General features: G+C 37.8%; 2 protein-coding genes and 1 long non-coding RNA gene across 5 annotated transcripts; 2 read left to right on the top strand and 1 right to left on the bottom strand.

The window, feature by feature from the left end:
• Positions 1 to 2947: 2947 nt before the first annotated feature.
• On the bottom strand, positions 2948 to 25465 carry LOC113685778 (stimulated by retinoic acid gene 6 protein-like). Of its 3 annotated transcripts, XM_089207569.1 has the most exons (20): positions 25340 to 25465; positions 24933 to 25060; positions 19218 to 19272; positions 17151 to 17236; positions 16148 to 16290; positions 14312 to 14432; positions 13541 to 13589; positions 12806 to 12946; positions 12000 to 12085; positions 11037 to 11101; positions 10826 to 10887; positions 10133 to 10241; positions 9636 to 9711; positions 9198 to 9273; positions 8155 to 8203; positions 7409 to 7535; positions 6539 to 6646; positions 5367 to 5530; positions 4889 to 5005; positions 2948 to 3861 (listed from the first exon to the last, which is right to left on the bottom strand). In XM_089207569.1, exons 2-20 carry the CDS (start codon positions 24965 to 24967, stop codon positions 3689 to 3691), a joined length of 1842 nt encoding a protein of 613 aa, XP_089063695.1. In that variant the 5' UTR covers positions 24968 to 25060; positions 25340 to 25465; the 3' UTR covers positions 2948 to 3688. The 3 variants fall into 3 exon arrangements, with proteins under 3 accessions (XP_089063695.1, XP_089063696.1, XP_089063697.1); XM_089207570.1 differs by lacking the exons at positions 24933 to 25060; positions 25340 to 25465 and adding an exon at positions 24001 to 24089; XM_089207571.1 differs by lacking the exons at positions 24933 to 25060; positions 25340 to 25465 and adding an exon at positions 22151 to 22380.
• Positions 20716 to 21928, top strand: LOC113685779 (uncharacterized). The gene is made up of 3 exons (XM_089207714.1): positions 20716 to 20731; positions 21179 to 21323; positions 21462 to 21928. Exons 1-3 carry the CDS (start codon positions 20716 to 20718, stop codon positions 21775 to 21777), a joined length of 477 nt encoding a protein of 158 aa, XP_089063840.1. The 3' UTR covers positions 21778 to 21928.
• On the top strand, positions 25217 to 27127 carry LOC149045011 (uncharacterized). Its single transcript, XR_016186948.1, has 2 exons — positions 25217 to 25718; positions 26178 to 27127. It is a non-coding gene; the product is annotated as an uncharacterized LOC149045011 (long non-coding RNA).
• Positions 27128 to 27465: the final 338 nt, after the last annotated feature.

The raw sequence follows: 27465 nt of genomic DNA, 5'->3' as shown, positions 1-27465 counted from the left end.
GTTGCACTAAGCTACTGTCACACTACTCGTGGGGAGATCATGGCCGAGGGTGTACTGGTCTCACAAGTCCACTTGTGTGTTCTAACACAAAGGGATACATGAAGTTCGGTTGCTCACCATGTTTGTTTTGGACCTTTTTGTATGGTAGATTAGCACTTTGCATGATGATGTCAAGTTCACCCATTCATTTCTCCACATAACTTGAATTTGGTAGACTCACTGTCATGAAATTACAATTTCAATAATAAGAAAAATTGAAAGCTTCTGATAGTCTAAATCATATGATACCATCATGCACTTGCCTGTACATTGAACTCTGCTGTGTTTAAGTTATGCCTCTGATTACTGTTCCTGAAATCTATTACAGTGACACTCTATCTCTATTGAAATTTCTGTTGAATTGAACCTCTAGGTCAAATTGTAAATCTTATTGGGTTAAAAATTATTAGCAACGTTAATGTAATGTTACTTCAGAGTACTTAACTCAACATATGATTCATTAAAATATTGCGTGTGTTCTGATATTGTAATGCACCTATCTTTTTTCCCTAGACTCTTCCATTTGCAACCTCATATCTACCTACCTGAAATAAATTTTTCTGTGTTCTCTATTGAAAATACAGTCCCACAAAACCTAAACACAATAATTATAGTAAACGTTTTGCTCTCAACCAACTGAAAGTTGAACTTTATACCCTAATGGACAAAATAAACCTACACTCAGCATTGTTACTTTACATGTATGTATTGTCCAAAATTAGTCATACATTCAAACCAAATCAAGCTCCCAATGGCTTCTAGTGTAGATTACATCATTTCCTGAATGTCCCTGCCTTTCTCAAAAGTTTTTTCCTTGTGTAATGGTACACAAAATGTCAAAAATATTCATATGAAATTCTTCCTTAGAGTTCATTTCACATCACTTGCTTTGGAAAAAATAATCAACCTACAAACTTCAGATGTTAATTCCACTTGGCTATGTAAACATAATCATGACTGAATCTATCTAGCTGATGTTTTTTCAGTTCCTTAAATCCTCAGGTTACATGTGCAACTTTTGTTGTCAAAATGAGACCTCCATAACAAAGTTTGGCCAATAACTCTCATCTTCAGAATGAACTTTTCGGGACTTTTGTATGCTAGTTATCTTGTGGTATTGATGAACAGGATCGGTATTGAAAACTATCTAATGGTAATCAGATATTAGCTCTTCTAATAGAAACCCAATGAGACACCAGACACTAAAAAGCAACTCAATTTCGTAAGCCACACATGTACGCATTGCGGACCTATTTTTAGTATATGCCACACAGGTGAATAGAGCTCTTCGCGTCGGCTGATTGACAAATTCAGAATTACTTGTCGAACCTGTATTAAGCGGTCAAATTCTCGAATTTTTTCCTCTTATGCATTGTCACTTTCACCGCTTTTCAGCGGTGGTCTCTGATAAGCGGTTGTGGTCATCCTTGACTGAGTCCCATCGGCCTGTTCGGGTTGTATAGAATGGTCACTTAGGGCGGAACCACTCGAATAAACCAACGAATTCTCTTTGAAGTAAAATTTATTCCATGTTTGTCTCCCAAAATCAATGTCAGTATTTAGAGTTCGAATATCCTCAACGCGTTGCAGATTATCTTCCCTCTTAAGACTGTTTGTATCTAACAAATATTATGCAAGAAAATTACGCAAATCATCCACTGGTTTATTACCAAGAGGTCTGAGTGTTAGAATTCTGATTTATTGTTATGTTTTTACGCTGCATCATCATTTTGTTGATGTCGTTCGATACATTTTTGAGCGATTTTTTAAATAAGCTCCACATTAAAATAATTGATAAATTATGGTGTTAAATGTTGTTTTGTTCTCTTTTTGTTGTTCACCTATATTAAACGGTGATAACACTCAGTCATAACACTCAGTCATAACGCTCAGTCATAACGCTCAGTCATAACGCTCAGTCATAACGCTCAGCCATAACGCTCAGTCGTAACACTCAGTCATATCACTCAGTCATAACACTCAGTCATAACACTCAGTCATAACACTCAGTCATAACACTCAGTCACGCGTTAAACACAGTTGCTCGATTGAACTTTCTTAGTGAATTTATGATAGAATGAAATGGTTAACTATAAGCTAAGAAAAAGAGACGAGTTCCTTGATGTCATTACCCTCTGGCCCTCTGGAGTGTACGCCGGGATTTTCGCAAGTTCTCGCCGAGATTCCCACGGAACACCTCTTGGGATCTCTCTCGGGATGCCGGTCAGTAAATTTCTACCAGGGTGCCAGCGGGATATCGGCCGGGATCCCCGCCCGGATAAAAACGAGCAAACAAAATTGAATGAAATCCGGTTTCGCCGGTAGTTCCGCGAATCCAATATTTCACTTCCATCTCACTTTTCACGTCCGCTTGTTTTTTTTTCTTCAAGTCTTCACGATGTTGGAACTCGCTAACTGTACCAAGCTGTCAAACAAGGGAGGCCAAAATTGAAACACACTCAGTTTTCATGGATTGATTCGAAAATGGCAGACAGTTCAGCTAACAATATTTTGCGGGAGTAATTACAATGCTGTCAATATTTTCATGAAAGTGCTTCAGAGCCGTGCAAGCCCGCTCTGAGCTCCTCTTATCTGGTTAATGGCGGTATGTCAGCCCTCCGCGCAAAGTCTTTCTTGTAGCCTGCTAGTCAAGAATCCAATTTTTTTATTGCTGGAATTTTTTAGTCCATGTTTGAATCAAGACTTGTATCGAAATATAAATGATTCGCACGTGTGAAAGAAATAGTTCCGATATTTGCCTTCGCCTAAACACTTGCGGGGTAAATGCTCACAACTGTCTGCCAACTACGTATTCTCTCTCGCCGCTGGTTCTGTGCTCCTCAGTTCCAAACTCATACCTCCCTTCCCAAATCTTTCGCCTAAATACGGACCTTATTAATTCACAACATTTTTTGTCTCGTGCAACAACGTTTTACTTTTTTTACTTCATAGCTTTTTAAATGCTCTGTAATAACAGAGAATAATAATGATGATGATAATGATAATAATAACAACAATAAGAATGATAAAAACCCGCTTAAAACACTAAAGCAAACCGCAATATTTATTATTATTCTATTGTCTTTTTTTCTTCCTAACTATTTACTTGGCTTTTAGCCCAAAGTAAAGTGCTTGCTCTATTTTGGATATATTAATTTCCAATACTTGATGTATTATCTTAAAGAAAAAAATCAAATACAAACGTACCAAAAAAATTAAGTAATATTTAGAATCCATTATCGTTCACAGAGAAATAGATTTACAGAAGAGCCGTCTTCAGTTGCAAATGCTACAATTTGCCTTTCCATGCTTTCCAGATAACATAATTCTCATTTCCGAAGCCAGCAATAAAAATCTACATTTTTTAATCTTAATACGCACTTTGTGCGGTTCCTCTCTCACTCCTCCATCACAATCTACGCGCTTAATAGACTTAAAGCTTAGCCCAGAATTTAAGGCGGCACTATTAAGGGAGTAATATTTTGACTCAACAAAAGTTAAAAACCAAAAACAACAAAACAACAAAACAACGAAATAAATACAGACTGAATCATACTGTAGTATGAAAGTAGGGGAACCCCCTGCATTTTGTGATCTTTACCCCAAACTATAGCAGATCTTCGGCAAAGTGAACCATGTAGAGCGGAGTTTACATTTGAACGTCAACTTTGACGCTTCCATGAGTCACAACAGACGCTGTGATATGGCGGCCTTGGCGACGGGACTTGACAAGAGATGGGTTGCGTAGGAGAGTCACGGCCAGGAACCAGCGGTTGACAGCTTTTTGAGACATGCGCGGCCGACGGGACTCCCGACTAAAGCCTGAAAGACAAGAGAGAGGAACGGCAATATAAGCTGCGTTTAAGAGGTTTGAACGAGATTCGGAGGGACTTTGTCAGTATTTCAAGTTAATTACCCTTCAAAAAATTAGTTCATGACAACAAAGGAATAATAGCAATAGAAAAAATAGGCCAAAAGAAAGAAATTTCTTTCGTGCTTTGAATAAGAAGGGAGAAAAAATGTCTTTTTTTCGTTCACTATTTTTTTGGTATGGCAACGAAAAGTCCTTTAAAACAAATATTACAAACCTTCAGAGCGTCCTACCTCGATGCTAAACCTACGATATAAAGGCTCTGTCGGAGATCCGGCGGCAAAAAAGATGCCTTAAAACACGGTACTTGAAAACTAATTTTAATGCTTAAGCACTTCAGACTCAAGGTGAAAAAAAGGTTACACATGTAGGGATGTTTCTTTTTCTCCTCATGAAAGACTTAAAACTGTTCTATATCACCCAGAATGCAATCACTTTCTAAAGGTCGGCTTGAAAAGTAACTATCAGCGAGATACTTTTTAGTTGCTCAAAAAACTGTGCAAAGGGGCAGGGAAGAAAGACTAGCTTTCACTATTCCCGCGTTACCACAGAATGAATATAAAAAGAATAGTAACCGACTGAACATAGCTCGCATCGTAAGTTTCTTCTCAATAATGCCCATTTTTTATCAAATCTGACTTGGGGAATGGGGTACGCTTTCTGTCAAATTTTCCACGATTTCACATTACTAACAACGCTTAAGAAAAGAAAATTATGTATTGCTTGCCCTCCGTGAAAAGATTATATTTAGTGTTCTGATTGGTTGCTAAGTACCGATTGCCAGTACACAAACCGCGCTGTGTTTTGATCTTATTAGGGAAACAAAAGTGCCAATTGTCTCTGAGCCCCAGTTTCCCATTCGTCCGATGTCCGCCCATGCGTGCGTACGCTCATCTGTCCGTCTATCAATCAAGCAAATCAGAATCCTAGGAATGCATTATCCCAGCCGAGTCGTGATTCTGGAGACAGTTTACTTACGCTTTTGCAAGGGCTGGTAATATTTTTGTCTGTCAATAAGCAACTGACAGAACACCAGCATCACGGGATGTCTGTGGGCAACCAGCACAGTCACAAAACCAAGGTATGCGACAAAAGCTAGAAAGAAAATTAAGAAACTTTAAAGTGAAAGTCAAAGGTTGTCCAGCATCCCACAGGATTTGCTTTAGTTAGCAAAATGCAAACTATATAAATCCTGTGCAATCCTCTCGACCAATCAGACGTGAAGCTAGTACGAATCAGTATAAAGCCACTACCGTTTCCTGCGTTCTGGGCGATTTGTTTTGATCTTGCTCGACCTTCCGTGCGTCGCCGAAGTCTTAACGACATTAAATAATTGGTTAAAAGCTGTTTTAAAAAATAGTGAGCATCTTGGTAGCAGAATAGGTCTGTATGTTGTATATCTCCCTTCACATAGCCTCTACTACTTAATTGCTAGTACTGGATGCCTGCTACGTACCTTTGTCCCAAGCCTGAAAACCCTGCATCAGTGATGAACGGTCAATACGAGAGATGAATATCACTCCTAAAAGTATGCCGTTTAGAATTCTCATGAAAGCAGAGAAAATTCCAAGAATTATGTTGTAGAAGAAGAAAAAGTACGACATGACAGAGAATAGCCGCCTGAAAGAGAGAGAAAGAGACCAAAAATAAAATGTACACGATACGGGCTGAGTATTTTAAGCTTAGTGACCCATTAGCAAGATGTGAATATAAGAGAATTACTAATTAACCTGGAAGAAACCAGTACAACACACAACAAACCAACAACAACAACTACAGCAACAAGAGCAACCATCACAGCAACGAAGACAACAACAACACTCACCACCACTACAACAACATCAACAACAACAATAAACATACAGACAGTGATAACAATGTAGATATATGCCAAATATCTTTTTATCAGAGACGTCTCTGTCAGCAAGTTTTTGCGTCGACGTTCAATTAAGCTACCGTAGGTTTGTATCGAACGTTCTCTCGGCAAGGCGTGAGTTGATGACTAAACATGCAATAGCATATGAAATTTACCATCAACACAATGATAAAATTTGCTACGCCATTGGTCATTAGCAGCCCAATTTATAATGGTAATAGAACTTAGCGGGGTCCAATTCGGTCTGTAATCATACGAGTGATCGAGAAAATTTGAGAAAGTAACTAGACATCGGTTGTACGTTTTTACAAAAAAAAAAAACTCTATCATGCTCTGTCCACTTACACAGGCATGACATGTTAACTGTCCCTTTATCTTTCCTTTTACACTATCCAATTACAAACATGACGCGTACACTGTCCTATTAGTGCTCAAATCGGGCTGGTGATAACCAATCACGTTCGAGAATTTTGCTACAGTTTTGATTAGTGCACTAATGGGACAGTGTATAGTTCACGTTGTGCTTGTAACTGGCCATTTATCGCAACATGCCTGTGTGATTATACGCGTTATATGCATGCTGTTATAATTTTGTCAATCACTTGATTAATTACGGACCGAATTGGACTGCACTCTGTCAGGTCTAGTACTACTCATAAATGTCTACATGTGTTTGCCATGAGTAGATCAGTTGTTCAGGGCGTGCTTATCACACAACAAGAAATTCAGCTGAGACTGATATACAACGATACCTGTTATCAATTGTGACAGTGATGTTCGGATAAGTCGAGTCACGGAAGACGAAATGTGTTAGAAACAACTGGAACAACATCAGGAAAATAGCTAAGGCCAAAGTTGGTCTGTAAAAACAACATTACATGAGTACTAGATTGCGTCTTTCGGAAAGCCTAGTGGTCTCACAATATGAAACCGGCTTAGCCACGAGATTCTGACTGAGCAAATATGTTACTATATCTTGTTTTGATGCATAAGCAATGTTTAGAGTTGGATTGAACATGTAGTAGAGTATTTTTCAATGGAGTGTCGAAATTAATCAGTGATTGGTTTGGTTTTGCTCAACCTCGCCGTGTGATTGGTCCAGAAAGCTCGCGCCATCTTTACCAATCAGATTCAAAACTTGAACGAATTGTGATTTGGTCACTCGCGTTTTCCCGCCTTTTATTCAGTATGACCACAACGATCACAATGTTAAATGATAAAATTACAATTATAGGTAAGCTACATTATCGTAAGGGTTTCCTTGTATTGGTGTCGGAAAAAGGAATGGAAATATTATATTATTTTAAGTCATTTAATGCAAATTATAAACGTCAAACTCAACCTTTAAGATAAGACTACCATGAAGGAGTAAGAAGTAATCAACCTGCCCTTTTTATAATTTGCATTAAATAACTAAAAATAATATAATATTTCCATTCCTTTTTCCGACACCAATACAAAGAAACCCTTACGATATTGAAGATTAACTATAATTGTATTTTTATCATTTAACAAATTAGCTTGTAAGAAGTAAATTTTCTAACACTCGTTGTTTGATGCAGTCATATGACTCTCATTCTTAAGATTCAAATCGATACAACAAATACATCGGTAAAACTTACAACAAAGCAATTCCAGTTTCTCTTAAATATTTCCATGATTCTGGGGTGAGCAATTCTTCCGGATATTCGATAACGATTGCTAAAGCAGCAGCCACAGTTGACAGAAACGTTGTCAGGATCCCAAAACCTAGAGAAGAAATGAAGATAAAATATCAAAGAGCTTCATGGTGAGATCACATTTGCACCAAGAGCACTGCGTAATTACGAGCCCATCTGATAGTATCAACAATGACTTAAAATTTGCAGGTTTATGAAAAACTGTTACTTCCCTATAGTGACCACGTTGCTTCTCAGCTATGATTAGATCACAAACAATCTGAATTTCTTTAAATTCAAGTTTTGGCAACAACACAAAGGTTTCGTTTCATGAATCTAACATAAACATCTATTCAAACGCGACAACTCTGTAGGAGAATAAAAGTCACTGGGGAAAAAAAAACGTTAAATAAACCGCTAAAAGGACCAAACTTTATTCTCAGAATTTCAAATCCCTATTATTGCGTATTTCTTCGGTACATTTGTATCATGTTCAAACAAGGTCAATGTCATTATCTAAGAAATTGCGCCCCCACCTCTCCCCTAACCCAACATTAACCCTGACTTGTTATCAGTTGACTGTTGTTGGGTTAGGGGAGGGGTAGGTGGCAATTGTTCAGATACTGATATCGATCAATCAAACAAACAAAGGGACAAACAGAAGGTTTGCATTTAAGATACTGTGTCACATCAAATTCATTTTCTTATACCAATCAATGTGTATGCTATCTGATATCCAGAAAATCGGAGACTCTCCCCCTAGCAAGAATAAAAAGGAAAAAAACAATGACACACTTACGCACAAGATATTGGAGATAACTATTCTAGTGACATACACGACACTTGTCACATGACAAGCTTCGTAGATGGATTGGTTTGTAAACGAATTCTTTGTCATTAAGAACTTGTTCATTACACTGTAAACGGAAGTCTTAAGGTCCAGCTGAGGACTCACACATTTTTCCGGGTCTGGAGTTCTTGAAAATCTTCTGTTTCCCATCATCATCATTACATTTCTGTCGTTTTCTTGTGGTATCCTTATCATTTTTATGGTTATCATTTTCCCAAACACTATTATTGTCATCATCATCATCATTATTATTATTATCAGTAATAGTAGTAGTAGTATCTTAAATATTAATACTATCATCGTCATTATCGTCAATATCGTCATGCCGCAATGATTCGATTTAGTGCCCGGGCACTTACTTACTTTTGGTACTTCAAGGAAGAGCGCTTATTCGAAATAGGGTGCTTGTTAGGGATAGGGCCCAGTTTCTTCTCTTTTTTTGTTTCTTTTGTTTCGAGAAACGGCAAAATGTAGGGAGCATGGCTTTGATGTTTATTTGAAAGCTTCAAAAGACTAGAAAATGGATTTGTTGTTCCAGGATCCATCCCGACTACAACGACTAGCCAAGCAGTTTAAGAAAGTCACGACGGTAACGGGAACGACACGAAACAAAACGTTTAATTAGTAGAACAACGGCTGTGTACGTGGGTGAAAAATCTTTGTAAATTTCTTTGCGTAAATCTGCAAAACAACAACATGAAATGACCCACCTTTCCGTTGTCTGGAGAACGTGAACTGCGACAGTTTTTTTTAAACTCCCATTTCTAATTTGAAACTGTGTTCCATATTCAGTTTCGAGATATTTTGACAGCGAGATTCGTAGGTAAAATATAAGTTAATTTTTTAACCAACGTTGTTCATAGCATCGCCGTCGTCGTTTCTTAAACTTACCACAGTACGTACCACTGAAGCTGCAGGAGTCGAGAGTAGGTCCTTTGGAAATGTTGCTTGCCCTTGATAAAACTGAAGGACGTGTTCTCTGAAATAAATTTTTAAAACATTGGACGTGAGCGCATGGGTCCAGAAATCGTTTACAACAACAACAACTCCAATTTGCAAGGGTGCATAATTGCCACGGAATACTTTATTTTAATAAACAGTATAGAATACAGTTATAAAATAATGAAAAACAGCAACAATAACACATATATATGTGTATATATATATATATATATATTTCATCACTTTCCCTTGACACTGAATTTGTTACGTCCTACATGTATAAATTTGCTTCCCGTGAATAGATGCAGCCTTAAAAGTCTTCCTTAATAAAAAAAATTCAGCACACGATGATTGACTCAGGAGAAGCTTCAGCATTTCCAAATTATGATGAAAACTCACCGATGGCATTTCATGAAGTGGAGCAACACTGAAAGAGAAATGACAGCAGACAAGACAAGTCCTGCTTCTAACCCACCTGCAAAGAAAATAGATAAAAAAAAAAGAATTATAATAAAAATTAACCATCTAACCAACTCTTTTTACTCACATGTCGTTCGAAATAGTTTTTCCGGTTTGATTGCTGGTCTGTTTCAAATAGATTTGGGTCGGGTCAAAAATAGGGAGGAGGTTTGGGTCGGGAAGAAAATAGGAGGGAGGTTTGGGTTGGGTAGAAAACGGAGGTTTGGGTCGGGTAGAAAACAGGAAGGAGGTTTGGGTCGGATAGAAATCAGAAGGGAGGTTTGGGTCAGATTGCGTTCTCTACTTTCGACCCGACCAAAAAATTATGTTATTCGCTTCATCGATATTATCGCGCTTTTAACTTTACTACCACGCATGGTTTTCTAACTAAACACCTGGAACAAGTTTTTTTCTAGCTTACAGAAAGAAAAACTTACTATAGAGGACGTCTTCAAAATCAGCCGAGCTGGTGTCACCAATATTTATGTATGCTTCAATATATGCTCCTCTTAATTCTTCCATTAAGGAAAACACTGCCATGAAGACCTAAGTAGAAAGTAAAACATCAGTTGGAAGAGAGTGCCAGCATGCAATTCCTCTATGTACTAGTGCTGTTGTTTTACCATTGTAATTCTCCCGCTATTAACTTACAGCTAATTTGATGTTCGACTTTAGACATAGATTTGCACTTTGAATCATTCAAAAACTCCTCCACTATATTTGTGAGATCCATTCTCATAACACCCGATCTTCTGCATCTGACAACTTTTATAAACAAAGCTCTTGACTGTCAACTCGAGGACTCGCCCTACCTGTAGCCTGGAAACTTTAATCTGTATCGAAAGTAATTCGTAAAATGCATCTATGTATATACGTATGTATGTATTTATGAAGAAAGAAATCAAAAACAAAAACAGTAATGAGTATGATAAATGACCGAGGCGAGGGTGACGAAAACGGTGACGAAAACAATGACGATAACGATGACCATGGAGACAGCGTGATTCACTTCGTCAGCAAGTCGCACAGTCAGTCAGGCAGTCAGTCAGTCAGTCATTCTGCCATCAAAGTATTACCAAAAGTGAAAGCAAATGTAGAATACTTAAATCAATAAAAATTATCCAACTCACCTGAAAGATCGTTAAAGCGCTAACCAACGTTGCTGAAATGAATTGTGTCGAAAATTTGAAATCTAAATCCAAGAAATAAAAGTGAAATTCAGATAAAGTTAAAACAAATTTTAACAAAAAACGACTGGGTGTCATTTAAATCATCTCCTTATTCAAATGCTTCCTGCTCGTGGCTCAAAGACATGGCGCGAACAAAATATAATTTATTTACCTTTCCTTGGTTTGTAGAAACAACAAAGCAGACATGAAAACCAGTTTAGTCCAACCTTATTTCCCCTGTTTGAAGCAAAACAAAAGGGAATTATACCACCGATCCCGAATAACTAGAGAATCATTGTAATCTGTCTGAGCTTATGCAAAAACGAAAGAAATATATCACTTGAATCCTTCGTCACAAATGTATGCATCAATCCCACGTCTATGTTATCGCTGGTGATCAATGGCGCCCCTTTTCTTTACGTACACGTTCTTTTTAACTAAACATGACAGCCTTACACGTAGGCCAAAGGAATCAAGACTGATTGGAGCGCTTTCCAAACCAATCACAAAGAGTAATGAGTGAATTAAGAGATTCAAGTATAAATCTTAAAGTGTTTGGTCAACAATTCTGCAGTCTGATTGGCTTTACTAATCCTTCATTATTTAACAATAAGAGCGGAACATTTCTATTTGAGCAACAGATCGAACTTTCTATCGGTTTACCGGCATAGTAACCTATTTAAGTTGTTGGGAGAACACGACAAAAGTTTGTAGATCACTCGCCTCAGGCTATTTATTAACAAATTTTTCTCGCTTTCTTTTAACATTCCAAGTGGGTTTTCACGCTGGTAAACCGATAAAAATTGCAGTCTATTGCTTTTACAATATAACTTAAAACAAAGCAGATGGCTTAACCAGTGCAATAAATGGTAGCGTTTTTACCAATCAAGGCGCTCGTAGTATCTAAGTCATATAAAAAAGAGCATTAGTTATGAGTGCGATGTCAGAATCAATCATAGCGCAGATAAAATCCCAAGCGACAAATCGTATCGGTCTAGAATAAACCTTTGCCCTTATAAGCTGTCAAGCGGTAGAGAATATCTCAGGCGAATAATCTTACCGTGGAAAAAACCCATTTTACAACACTTTGTCTGAATAAAATTTACATGCTAGATTGTCAATTTCAACTCCTTACGAAATTGATCCTGGGTTCAGAAGTTCCGTCATGTGAGCGATTTCAATTTCACTCGCCAAACGCTTATTGCGGATTTCCTCGCCACCCTGGAAAAGAAAAGTTTTAATTTGTCAGCAGCAAAAGATTTCAAACAAACTTTAACAACAGTCACCCTTATCTGGGCATGATTTCAGACAAACTATAAAGTACAAAGAGGGAGCAAGCAGCAACTCCACCCCAATCCCCATCCTCGGAAAGGTTTTTATAGTCAGCGTACAAAACTGTGAGACGATTATCACGAAAATCGCGACTTATCGACGAAACATCGTGCTATATGAACACTTGTCTTTTAAATGTCGAAGGTAACCATTATTGCTTCGTTTATGCTTTACTTCGCACTGTGATTGGTCCAGAAAACTCGCACCACTCTCTTCACCAATCAGATTCAAAACTAAATCGACTTGGTAACCCACGTTTTCCCGCGTTTCGGGAAGTTTGGTTTCATGTGGCTCTGAAAGGTAGAAGCTGTGGTTGAGACAATCGCGATATAGTACTGCACTGTTCAAACAGGTTTCGCTCTGGGCGATATATCGTTTCAACTCAGCGATGTACATCTATCGCTGCAGGTTAGGGATATATCACTACGTACCTTGTTTCCTTTTGCAGATCTCTAAGAACGTTTCAATTTTCTTTCGCCTATTTTGCGATAGAGGTTGCTTCTTATGTTATCCTTTAAGGCGGAAATTGGCGCACGGCCGGCCATAATTGATACCCTCGCGCATGCCCGATGTAAAACTGGTATGTCGTGTGCCTCACAAGTGACTTACCCAGCTCTCAGATGGGAAACACTTCTTTCTCACTTCACGATAGAGCAGGAGACCGAACTTCATCCAAATGAATGCAAGGCAAAGGTTGATTGGAACTAACCCCAGATATTCCAGGTAAAATAACTCCTTCTGGTACTCTTCCTTAGTGAAAAAAAAAGTAATTCAAAAAAGGAATGAATAAATACATAGAATAAAAGAAAAATATATATATATTAATAAATAACTAAATGTGGGCTTGTCATCATTCATCACCTGGGGGAGAGGGGTGGGTAGGAGGATTTTGGTTCTTTCATGATAAATTGACCTGATCACCCCTATAAGACTCTGTAATATCCTTATGACCCCCTCTTCCCACCCACCCAACCCCCCCCCCCCCCACTACCACACTCTGCACAAACACACTCACTCATTGGCTGCTATTGACAGTCAACTTTCTATACTCTCTACTTTATACCCTATGCAACCCCCCATTCAACCCGATTATACTTGATGCACCCCCCTCCACCCCTTTATACTCTTGTAGAAATACATGTGGGTAAAACCACTTGGCTGCACCTTGCAGATTCACTTTAGTTTTGAACATTGTTGGCATCATTTCTATGATCAATAAGGCTATAGACTGAGGGAGAATCATGTTTGATTTGTTAAATGTCACCTTGAGAAAAATCGAAACAAAAACAAAAAAGGCCAAGTATCAAAAACATACAATTTCCCTTGAATACTCCCTATCCTTACCTTCAAGTATATTACACACTGAAACTCCATCCCTAGTTTGAAGGCGAATCTAAGAAATTAATTATGCTGGTTTGCTTTCATTGTCCATTAGTTTACATCTATCCCTTTGATGAGATCTCATCAGTAATTCTTGTTATGGTCTGCCATACAGCTCTTGTGATGTTAGTTTGGAGAATTTCGTATTGGATCAACTTATAATCCCCTAAATGATATTTTTCTTTATTCTCATCACTTGTCTGCTTGATATTGTATTGATATTATAAGGAGAAATTCTGTCTTGGTCACTCATGGGAGTTAAAGGGTTAGCATCAATACCCATATTCTCCAGACTCTTCACTGTAAATTTCCTCTGGTACTGATGAGGAGAATTCATGTAGTAATCAGAGCCTATTGGGTTGGCGAGCTTTTTTTATTCTCATGTTTTTTAATGAATAATTCAGAAATATTACTGGCGGGAGAACTTACATGCTGATTACTCTTGGGGCTAAAAGGATTAATTAAGCTGACAGAACCAAATCATTAATTTTTTTCCACATATGTAAGCCATGATGTGTTCCCTACTTACCACTACATGTGTACAAAACATGGTCCAAAACTAACACAAACATCACTTATTTCAAAGCCAAGAGTAGTATTTGACATTAGAGTAATATTTGAATTACCAGTAATTATCAGTAATTGTAGAGTTCCGTGAAATGTATTTGTTAATCGAAAAAACAATTCATAGTTTTTATAAATTGGTATTCATAAACAAAGTAATAGTTAGCTCACCTGATTGTAACATAAAGAAATCCCAGCAAAGACCCAACCAATCTGTTGTCAGTTGTCAGACAGGCAAAAACTGGATAGAACAGGATTCCGTATACAAGAACAGTGACAATATCCTGAAAAACTAATTAAAACAGAGGAATTTTCTTTTTTTCTGCTTGCTCATGTTGAATATTGGACTGCTGTGCAGGTAAAGGAGATAAGTTTTCAAAGAAACTGTAGGGCTGCGTCAGTGTGAGAGTATAACAGGGTTATTTGGTACTATCAACTGTGTTGATAATGTAAATAGGCTACCATAAAGAGTTTAAAAGCTGACATTAGCATCAGCCCTTCGTCACAACAGTTGGAGGAATTGTGGGTGGTGTGTGTATTTTTATGCTGAAAATGGTGCTACGCTATGGTGACGAGAAAACAAGAATAAATTAGCTGAATGAAAAGCATTTGTTGATACCATGGAGATTAAAAGTGCTAATTTTAAAGATAAATTTTTGTCGTGAAGTTTTGCAGCCCTATGAACTTCCTAGAAGAAGGGAAAGGGGTTTAGGAGATTAAGTTGTTTAGCAACCAGTTTGGATGTGTCCTTGTCATTTCTTTCTACATCGCAAAGGTGTTCTTGCTGTGCAGGTAGTTGAGGGTTCAAGCCCCAGACTGCAACAACACTCATGTCTTAAAATAACAGGAGAACATGCTGCCTTTGCTATGGTTAGACATTCTAGTCTTTTCGGCTAAGGATCATAAACCGTAGGCCCTGTACTCTCCTACATCTCTCAGTACTGGTTATAAGCATCGGACGCTGACCCTTTAACTCCCAGAAATGATTACCAGGTAACTTCTCCCCATAATATCCATACATTATCCAGCAAACAGGTGATGAGAGTACTCAAACTTATCAGGTAGAGGATGTTTCCTTGATCTGACAGAAAAGTTCTCATAACTGACGGATATGCAAATGTGCAGCAGCTATTGAGGGAGAAATTCATTGATAATCAGATCTTATGAGTTAAAGAGTAACAAATGTGGCTCCTGGTGTGGTCATTTGGCCTTGTTATCATTCATAGAGGCCTGCATTTAAACCTGCTTTAAAGCTGAACTGAGCCAGCCTGTCTAGATATTCCAAATAAATAAATAACTTAATATCAAGTTCATGCCCACATCGCAAATGGAGGCTAAGTGCCCAAGGTGCTAGAACACCTGACTGGCCTACCCAACCCACAATCCAGCCACAAACCTCTTGTGCCAAGCCCCCTCTGAGCACCCATTACACTAGAGTGAAATGGCTCAAAGGAGGAAAACATAAATAAATGAATGAACAAATAAAACAAATATTAAATAGAAATAAACGCTGCACAAGAAACCTTGCAGTTAGGGTTGGGGGGGAGGGAAATGTCAAGGACTGCTATTCACAAAGACAACAATGCAATGGTATAGAACAGCAAACACAACACAGGCACAATGGCAGAAGAACGCATGCACTGATAAGGCATACTGCTGGAGGAGGATGGCCCCTGGGTCCCAACAACCATAGCACTGCTGCAAACTCTGCAGAATACAACAAACACTGCACCAATGCTAACAGCTGGCTAAGACGCAAACCAAACCCCTGAAAACACAACTGACCATACATGTATATGCTCCTAGTCATTTAAACTACATTGAATTCCATATAACTACATTAAAATTTGTTCATAAACTAATTCTGCCCTACAGCAACTGGGTTATCTTATAACTACTGTAATCACTCAACTGATTTAAACAGTGAGAAAAAATAAATAAACAAACAACCAAAAACAAAAACATTTAATTTATTCCAAATCAGGTTGCCATGGCATGATCACTTACCCTGCACCCATCCAGCTGGGTCAGCCATCTGAAAAATTCCATCTTTTGGACGTAAAAATATATCCAGGCATGTACTAGAGGTGGCTCCAAATATAACAGCAATGGTGAATCTGTTGCTAAAACCACCTAAAAAATCAAATGGTCTGGAAGGAAACCAGACAAACATTGGTAAAACAGTGACACTCAAATAGCTCATTTAAAATACACTCCCAGGAAACCCATTCAATGAGCGAATGTCTCATATTATTGCACTGTGTCTATATTCAGACTGAAATGGCACAATTTCCTGATAGATGGGGGGGGGGGGGGTGCTTAGGTAAATTTTTGCCGGGTATGTGTGACTGGCCTTTAAGAACACCTGCCCCTTTATAGTCTATTCTGTGGTCAGTTATACACCCCATCTGCTAAGTGAGTCACTTTAAGGGAAATGTAATTTTTGTGATTCCAACTTTGTCAATTTCTGTTAAACCCCAGTTACTACAAAGTAGGTCATGATCCTAGATTGAAATAACACATTTGTTTGCTTAAATTTAGAACACTTTACTTTTTACTTACAGTGCATTAACATTCTGGTACATTTGAATCTTACCTGAACCTTCCCATCTGTAAATCCCTACTTGAATGTGCCAGAATTTTCCAAATCATGAAAATGTGCTAATCCACATTTTAGTTACTCTATTGAAAATGAAACCCCATTATAGCTTAAATCCAACCCCATTGTAACTTAAATCCAGGCATGAAAATGCAACCCAAACCAGCAGCACATCCCCTTGCTTGTTACTAGCCCCTCCTCCTTAACCCCCCCCCCTCTCTCCAAGCACACAAGCACAACAGGTAGCAACTTTTTCAAAAAATTACATGCAGCTGGGTGTCACTTAGACTTAGGTACAACTACTTATAAGTACACAGTGATCAGACTATATGTTGTTAACCTTCAATATATGCCTTGAGCTTTTTCCTCTATCAAATCGAACATTTAAATTTTAATCAATTCTGTACTCACATCAGCAAACCATGATAACAATTGCAGTTTTGAGGTTCAAATTTGACTCTTCGCTTGACAAAGGCCAGTATAAAAATGATGAAAAGCTTAAAAATAGAATAATAATAATAATAATTATCAACTGAAAATAAAATACAGTTTATATGGATGTATAATGTAAATGAAACACTTTAATTTATGCCCAACCCAACAAAATTCTTTGCTATGATCCACAGGTAATAACACTTTGTATTAACCCTTTCACTCCCATACGCACTCAAGACATACTCTCTCCTTGCAATGTTACCAACCAAGCAGGTAATAAGAAAAATGAGGAAAAAAAATATATGTATATATATGCCAGTAGAGGTGGTAATCAGTTGATCATCAGAAATATGGAAAAGAAATTCTGTCACATTACCTCGCTGTGTATGAAGCTTCATTGGCTGCCCATTTGCATTAGGAATAATTTGAAAATTGTGCTTTTCACAAAGAGGGCTATATGTCATTGTGGTACATAACTGATTTTACCTCTATTAAATATGAAACAAGTTATTATTTGCGATTGACCAATGAAATTCACCTAAATTATCCATTACACAAGTCTTGCTAAACTTATTGATCACCCCTTTAATGTCACTGCCCTAAAAGTTTGGAACTCACTTCTGATATGTATGTATATATTGAAAAAGCGAGTACTGTTGACAATTTTAATTGTTTGCTTAAGACCCATTATTTTAAATTAGCATGACACAGATATCCTCAAATCTAAAATAGTATTTCATTCTTAACACATCTGTAATTTTTAAGCAGTTTTTTATTGTATCTGCTAATTTTATGCTTAGATTTGATTTATATTTTTTGTAAAGCGCATGCAATCATTACATCATTCATCATGCTCTACAAACAATGTAAGTTAATAAATCATTATTAATATAAATAGTTTTAATACCAAATTCTATAAACTCACACCATAAGAATTGGAATGGAGATGGTATGAAAAATTTCTAATGAGGTCTTGGATATGAAAGGGTTCAGAAATCAGAACAGGAATATGTTATTAATAGCTCCCCCCATGCAATCACCTTAGCAAAAAAAAAAAATAAGTGCAAGCATGAAATTACAGGTGAAGCTTTTTGTAAAATATCATCAAATTTGTAACTTTCTGTCTTATAAACAGATGCATGTAGGCTAACATTACTTAAAATGCTACTAAGTCGAGGTGGGGAAAATTGCAAAGTAATACACTGTAATGATCTTGTTTAGTGCCCGAGGCACTTATTTACCTTTGGTACCCCAGGGGAGGGTGTCTATTTGAACCAGGGAGCTTATTGGAACAGGGTTCATTTCTTTTTTGATAAACAGAATTTGAAACAAAGTTTTGATGTTTCTTGGAAAAGGACCAAGAAGACTTGGAAATGTGCATACTTGACATCCCTGGATCCTTCCTGGCTAGAAAGATCAGCCCAGAAATCATCACAAAATTTTGAGACCAGATAATTCTTTTGAATGAACTGTGCACTCATGCAGACATAAGAGTTGAGAGGCTGAGATGTTGACCTCTGTTTTCATAATTAGGTATTAGTAAGAAATTGAGGAATATGAACTTTAACAGTCAATCTCAATGTTCACGTGCTCTAGCAGTGTTATATGGCTGAAACAGAATGGAGAAACTTATTGGAATTGGGGCACTTATTGAAACAGGGAGGCTTATTGGAATAGGGACTCTTATTGGAATAGGGGCACTTACTGGAATAGGGGCAGTTATTGGAACAGGGGTCTTATTGAAATAGGGGCGCTTATTGGAATAGGGGTCCTTATTGAAATAAGGGCACTTATTGGAATGAGGGCGCTTATTGGAATAGGGGCACTTATTGGAATAGGGGTGCCTACTGGAATAATAGAAGCACTTATTGGAACGATAATGCTTATTTAATAGGGGCACTTATTAGAAATAGGGGAGCTTCCAGGGGGATTGTTTATTTGAAGGGGGGTGCTAATTGGAGGGAGGGCGCTAAATCAATTCATTACCGTATGTAAGCATTTGTTGTCATTATTTGATGAAAGTTACTTCAGTATTTCACTTACAGCTGGAATGAGGCAGCCAAGATCAAACCAAATCTCGTTGATAACTGTGGGGCACCTAAATTGAAATTTTGTGAGATTGAAAATCCGTTAACATGTCTCAAAAAAACAAAATTATAAAGACATCTTTAAATTCAAATAAATTTGTTTCATTTTTAAGATTCAATAAGAAGAGACAGGTGTTGCAGAACATTAAAATTTCATGAAGGAATGGAAAATCAAAAAGTTAATACACGATAATGCAGACTAAGGCTGGAATAAGCTGCCTAGCACAGACAATCCCCATTCCCTCACTTTCAGTCCCAAATACAAGTGTAAAGTGAGAAAGACAAGAGCACTTTATATCCAGAAAAATTAAAAAAATAAAAATAAGAAGAAATAACTGAGTCCTACTGTAATTTAAGACGCAGAACAGAACGAAAAGGAAGGTCTGTAAAACCATACACACACAAAAAAAATGCGATCAAAACCAAAAACCGCATGCAAAACCGTCAAAACTGATAAATGTTCACATTCCAGTTCTCCGATCCGACACAGGTTTCGCGGCTATTCGAGATCAGTGGAAGCGCATGATGGCCGCTTGAGTCGAAGAGAAACCGGAATCCAAATAGGAAAATCCAAACACCACATCGGAGATCAAATGCTAAAAAACGGAAAATCCGCAAGCCACAATGAACAACCAATCCAAAAAATCAAAATTTTTTGGTACCAAAACCGATCTAAAAAAAAAACTGAAAATCCCAATGAATCAGTCATGAATCGGTCAGTTAAGTCCACTTGCGTGGATTGCATACGCATTCCAACAAATGATAACACAGCAACCAATATTATTAGTGAAACCTCAACGAAAACTTTTTTTTCTCCATCAGAAACATGCTGCAAAACAACTTTAGTCACACGATATTTTGTACGGAAGGTGTCATGTCATGCAATCGAATTATTCATCGATTACGAACATCGATGCTTGACACCTTGTAAATTGCACAGCTGCAGCCTCACGGAATTTTTTTTTTTATTATAGATTTGTATTTTATGGCTAAATGGCGCTGTTCTTCCTTTAAATATAGAAGAGGATTTTGATCTCTTCGCGAACGTGGTAAAGTTTCAGCAAAGAACACCACGGAGATGTTCATATTTTCAGTCATGACGAGCTTTGCTCAACGCAAAACTGGAGAACAAGCGCTCCAATATACAACGTTCATAAGAGGTCACGCACGTGTCCTTGAAAACAATACTTTCTACGGATAAAAGCTTGTACTGGTATTTCTGTTTCTACAAAGCTAGTAAGGTTTTAGTGTAGAAGTTTTGGTTCGGTACAATTTTTAAGTTGTGATATTTTTGTAATATCATTGTGGGATTACTGAAATATGTAAAAGTATTTTTATCAAGTAACATGATTTTATCAGTTTATTAGATAGTAGATCGTTGAATAAAGACAGAATATGGAAAATAATTCAAGAGTGAGTTTGTCATTTAAATGAATACACAACAGCTAACAAACATGGCGACTACACATGGTCTGTACTTTCAAATTCATCTTTCTTCCTTCTGCTCTGCGATATCAGGACTTCTCAAGGCTCTAAAGGAAAACTCTAAATCATAAACGATAATTGCATGGGATTCAAAGGCATTTCATGGTCGATTAGCGGAGATATTTTTCGAGTGATTGCGTGCACAAACGTTTGTTTCGTGCATTGTTCATGTCTCTCTAAATGCCGATATTGCCGACGAACCTTTGACTTCTTAAAAGAAATCAGCCTACCATTGTTGTGTTCCACTATGCAATGGGAATTCATGCTATCACCACGAATTGAAATACTAAGTTGAGAGAGGAATGGCTCCTAAAAATTAGAGGAAATGAAGGTTCAGACTTCAAGTTATTTCAAGAGCTTTGTCTGACGAGAAGCAAAGTAGAAACTTTCAAAATCTTAATACTTTTCGGAGTTAAAAAAAACCCTGGTAAGTGGGGTCAAGACACTTCAAAGATGAAGACTACCTTCTACCCAACACATCTGGTCGACAACTGCTCAAAGGGGGAGTTGTTCCTTTCAAGTTTGATTGGTCATCCAACTTCAAAGCACGAAGAAAGATAATTCGACATGTCGAGAGGTATTGATGATCTATTGTGAGTATTCCAGTAATGCCATTATAGTAAAATTGATTTACAACTAAAATTTAGCGCATCAATCATTATTCTACACATGGTAATCTGGAAGTATTTTAATAACATTACTCTTCTCTTCACAGAGATACCCAAACAGATGAGAGTGATGATGAACATGAAAGTCAATCAGAGGTTAGCCCAACCATAGACAGTATGCACTCAGAAATTCAGTCCATCAAGGCACAGCCACTGGCTATGCAGAAACAGCTACTGAAAAGAAGAGATGAAACTAAAGCAGCTCAAGAGGAAGTAAAAGCGGTAAAAACCCAAGCTGTAATAGAGATTGAAGAAATAAAAAGGCAAGCAGCTGAACAATTGGCACTCAATAAATTTGGGCCAGGGAGATTTGGCACAAATAATGATTCAATAAAAATTTTACACCAGCTTCCCATCATATGAACATATTCAGCTCTCTTTTCAGTTTGTTCAGCCAAGTGCTGAAACGATGACTTACTGTTATGCTTCTGGAGTAAGAGAGAGCAAACCCGCTTGTAGGAATATGTTACTTGTAAATTAATTGTTTATTTTTCTTGTACGCCTCAAACTAGGATTATTTGAACAGGACTTAGCTTATAGATTAATGATACATAGGTCTTCAGTTTGTAGGAAATTAATCACCTGGAGTAATTTTATGTATTTTTTTGCTTGGATGTCATATGATCTGGCGTTCAAGAGATGATATCAATAGGCATATGCCAGAAGGTTTCAAGAAGCTATACCCAAGCACACGTTTGATCTTGACTTGTACTCAAATATTTGTTCAGACACCTACCTCTTTACTCCTGCAATCGCAGCACTACTCAACTTATAAGAGTAATACAACCCTTAAGGGGTTGATTGGAATCACTCCCAATGGAGCCATTTTTATGAAGTGGCTCGCCGGCTTACTGCCTCGGCAATCATTCTTAAAAGAACGAGAAAATAAATGCTTTATGAAATTACAAGAACTTTTGTTGTGGCTCGGCGGTTCGGCGACTCGGCAGTCTGACTTTTTTGACTACCGAGCCACCGAGCCACTGGCTCAGAATATAACTTCAGATTGGGCCCAGCATTCTATAGTCAAGCAAAATATCGTTTTCAAGCATATGCGCGTGACCTCCTATGAACTTTGTGTATTGGAACGCTTGCCCTCCAGTTTTGCGTTGTTGCCCAGTATCCAAGCACGTGACCTCTAGGCAAGTGAAAGCGAGGTGTTTGGTTTCGAACGTTAAATTAAGGTAATTAACGTTGACAACTAAAATGTAAACAGACGCGAGGATCCGCGCGGCTTGCACGTCAGCGAGTGTTACGTAAATTTAGGACTCTTTCGCGCAATTTTCTCTTTGGGAATAATTACGCAATCATAGCAGGGATGACAATTTTCACAATTGCAGATTGATTCAGCGACAGGAACGACCTAGCTAAACCTAAACATGTCATGACATTAGAGGATAGCCTGTTTAAACTGTGTGACGTGACAATCAAGTAACAGTTGTTGTAGCCGTCACATTATGTCCGTGATCTACAGATTCATTGATTTCTGACACAAAGAGCGATTATCTGTTCTGACACGACAATGCCAAACTTAAATTGTAACAACTAGCCAATATTCTACTCTGATCAGACCTTTGGCTCAAGAGTCAGCAAGGAGGCGGTGAACCGCTCAGCAACGACCTTGTTTTCGAGAGAGATTTCGACTGCGTTATGTTCTGGAGATTCAGGAGTATCATTATCGCTTGAAACGATTGGGTAGATTTTTCGATTATACATTTCGGGCGTCGATACTAAGGAACTCTTTAAGTATGAAGTATAATTTCCAATAAGGAAGTCCCAAACATCAGGTAAGCGCGGGAACTACTCGCCGGCTTGACCAATTCGACGATAAGGTAAAGTTGTATGCCTGATTATTTCTGTTTAGAGCTATATGATGACGCGCGATAAATCTCACTGCTTAATAACGTGAGCCGAAAATGATGATGACTACACCGTTTTATCAGCAAAGCAAGGTTTACCTTTGCTTCTGTGCCTTCAAAACCAGAAAAGGACTGATTCCTCTGATGGTTAGATGGTAAATGCTTAAAATCACCAGAACCTTTCCTTTTTCTCACTTGGTTCTGTCTCTCTTAGGTAGTCAGTCCTATTTGGGCTGTTGCTATCTGAAGACAAAACCTTTCCGTTTTTTTTTCACCTGGTTCTGTCTCTCTTGGGTAGTCAGTCCTATCTGGGCTGTTGTTATCTAAAGGCAGAACCTTTTTTATTTTTTCATTTATTTATATATGATTTTTTCATCTGGTTCTGTCTCTCTTGGAGAGTTGGTTAATTTTAGACCATGCATTTTTATCTTAAAACATACTAATTTTGAGAATGAATCTCAACAGAGTTAAATTAACCTGTCCTGATTGGACATATCTTTTCCTTTGCAGATTTGATTTAACGTGAACCATAAAAAATCGTGACGAAAAAGCCAACCAATTCGAACTGAATTAACACCGTATAGTGGGTGCAAGGTCCGTTGACTAACTTTCTGATAATTTTTCCGTCGATGTTGTTTTCGTTTTGATGGTGTCTTCCCTCAGCTCCCGTGAATGTTTCATTTACAATCAATAATGAATTTCGGAATAAAATTACCAACGAGTAAAATACCTCTTCTCGTAGCGCATTCCATTGCGTTTACATTTTCAACTCCACTGTCATTTGTCATAACTTCCCTTGCTTAAAAATCAACTTGAGATACGAGGTGTAATATCGGTCATAAATAGTGAAAGAGATTTGTGAGTAAAGACCTTTTTCTGCTTGTCTGTGTTTATTTTCTCGCTGCCTAATACATGTAGATAGCAGTGTTCGCAGCGGCGCGCCAGGAAATCCCAGCTAGAAAAAACTTCTTAGATTTTACTCCTTTTTATGATATGCTATAAAGTAAATTTCTTCCTTAGCATTTAGCCAGTTATGTGCTGACGGCGATGTGTGCAAAAATATACTATATATATTTCTTTACAGGGCAATATTATCAAGAAAAAAACAAACAAAAAACGAAAAAAAATTCGAGTTCTGGTGCGCTGTGATTCATGAGTGTTCTCATCACGGTTAGAGCTTTCTGTTGTTTGTGGCGTTATCTTCCGGAATGGACTTACTGTTAATATATTTTTGTTAGCGTTTAAAAATCGAAAAATACATACATTTTTTTTTAAAACTTTATCCTTTAAAACTCTTAACCACTACTGAGCTGTGTGTATCAATAGAATGGGTCAGCAAATTTGAGGCGGGCTAGAGAAAAAGGTTGACTCCACGCGAGTGAAGCCAACGCTTCGGGTCGGCGTCAATCCTTAATTTTTCTTTCTGAACAGTCATTTTATACTACTTGAAATTTTTTCTGAGTAACAGCGTATAAACTTCAACAAACTTTTTGCAAATTTCATGCTGCGAATTTGAATGTTATCCAATAAACAATCGATATACCTCGAAGGGATGACAGCGCAACGAAACAAACCAGAGGAAACCAAATCGCAGAACGAACTTGCGCGAATCTAGAGCGCATTCATTCATGAAAATATCGACATCAACAACAGAGTACGTACCCCTGAGAAGTGTTCTCCGCAGATCTATTTGCCATTTTCAAAGCAATCTATCGAGGCAACTGCACGTGGTTTAACCTCCCTCGTGACTTGGAATTAGATATGGTTATCTTATCTACCGTGGCCCATATCTGCAAACGTTATAAACAATGTCTGAAATGCAACAAACACTTTTCCAAACACAACACAGTATTATCTGCACCCAACACTGTATTATCGAAGTACAACACAATGCCATCGAAACACAATACGGTATTATCGAAACACAACACAATATATGGAAACACAACTCAGTATTTGCAAAACGCAACGCAAATCTTCCAAAACACAACTCTACATTTGCGAAACACAACACAAAATTTTCCGATACGTATTGCAGGATGTTAATACTATACGAATCATAAACCCACCATTGCTCAACCGCTGACATGCTTTACATTTTCCCGCCATCTTAGTTCGTCATTTTGCTTGGAAAAATTGTTTTGTGCTGGCTGTGGAGCCGGTTTGAAAACTTTTTCAAAAAGCAGAAAGCGACTCTAGTGTAAGTGAAACAGATAAAGGTGCAGCAAAATACTCGAGCTTCAAAAATTATGCTGCACAGGAAAGCGAAGTGAGGTCGACTCATTTTCGATCAAGTGGCTCCAAGGGAAGAGGGCAGAAGAAGAAAGAAGATGATCCCTTCGTGCTAATCAATATAGACCTGATGCAATTTATTGGCCCAGATGTGCCAACTCCGATCCGTGGCAAGACATTCTCTACACCTGACCATCAACTCCCATTTCAGTAAAGGTAGGCATTAGGCCAATCAAGAAACTGACTTGCCTTATTCTACTGTTGACTTGCAGTTTTAGAATAATTGATCATCTTTCGTTTAAAAGTGAACTGGGTGTAAAACATCCACCACATTTCAATTTGTAATAACACACACTGTCTTTGAGTTCTTTTGTAGTGCATTTTAAAAAACATAAATATACCCCGCAAGATCTGATGTTGATGTTAGTTTCAGTAGTAATACAGATCATCTTACCACTCAATAAAGGTAAACATTGCACTGAACAAGAAAAAATTAACCTGGCTCTCACCAAAGTTAAACCTTGGGCAAAATTTGGTAGTGCTGGAAACTGTCATTTCACTTCAGTTTTAGCCATGGTATACAGGTAGTTAATGTGATGTTTGAAACTGAATTAGCAGTAAAACATACACCACAAGATGGTACAAGAATTCACATAACCTGTTACCTTTTAACAGTACAGGTAATGCCTCTCTGTTGGTGTTCCTCATACATATGCGCATTCTGTAACATGTGATGACGGTTCCCGTTCCACCAGTGATGCAGATCTGCTTTATGGCTCCTTAATCCCTGGCCCTTTGCTATACAGTAGTGATTCTGAAGGAGAAAATGTCCCTGTGGCAGTAGATGATCCTCAAGTGTTTCAGACAGAGACGAGCTGGTCATTACAAAACATACTAGCAATGAACAAACGTGGTGAAAAATCCAGGTTCCCAAAAGCAAATGCATGTTCCTGCCAGTTGCTATTACCAGTGGTGCATGACACATATGACGACTTCGAAAAGGATGTGACCTTTGCATTTAAAAATACCAGGGGATGTGCATATGCATAATGTTTTAAAACTCTTTCCCCAGTCTTTTGAAATTAACTGAGGTCTTAGTACTGTTCTTGTTCATGTTTAACTTGAAAGGGTAAATGCCAAGGAATAAGAATGTCACCTTTGCATTATTTTATAAATACTAGGGTATAGTAAATGATGTTTTAAAACACTTTCCTTAGTCTTTTGAAAACTAAGGTTGCGATATCGTTCTTGTAACGCCTCCTCAGTCGTACTGCGTGGCGCATCCCGTAATGCCTTAGTTTTTGTATACGGGACTTTTTGTGAGAACTCCCCGTGGTTAAAATAGCGTTCGACTACGCTAGTGTTTCTGTAGCCTCACCCGAAGCCTTTATTTTCGCTGTGGTTCATCACAGTCTCTGATAGCGGTTATTGAAGCCGTCTCCAGAAAGTTAAGATTGTAATTCCCGGTACACCGTGGATGCATTAAACAGTTTCAGTTGGATTGTCAGACTGATGAATTGTAGTTCTACGTTCTTGCGCTTCCTTTCACACCAAAAGACGGTCGCTACAGTTCTTGTTCATGTTTAGGTGAAGTAGTAGGATATGAATGAAGTTTCACTTTACCATATTGTATCTCATTTCTAAATTTCAAAGAGTAGAGCACCTTTTAAAAAAAACAAATGCAACATCAAAGTAATCACAAGTTGTGCTTTTGTGCACAACCAATTTTGCAATCTTGTTTGTACTTAAATTTCATCCAAAAAATTGGTGGAAGTCATTTCAATCTGCTGCTTTATCATAGTACCATGGGATTGTACTAAAATGTCCTAGAATGACCTATTGTGATACTTCCAATGTTTGTTTCAACTAAGTCTTTAAAAAAACTAAGCCACCCCGTTGATCTGTCATGCCAATAAAATGACCACCATCCTGATATGCGCTGGTTTTCGGGGGACGGTCCGTA

Source organism: Pocillopora damicornis, chromosome 5, assembly GCF_964200805.1.
Source record: "Pocillopora damicornis chromosome 5, jaPocDami1.2, whole genome shotgun sequence".
Lineage (NCBI taxonomy): Eukaryota > Metazoa > Cnidaria > Anthozoa > Scleractinia > Pocilloporidae > Pocillopora > Pocillopora damicornis.
The sequence above is the reverse complement of the archived record's forward strand: the minus strand, read 5'-3'. Positions and strand labels throughout refer to the sequence as shown.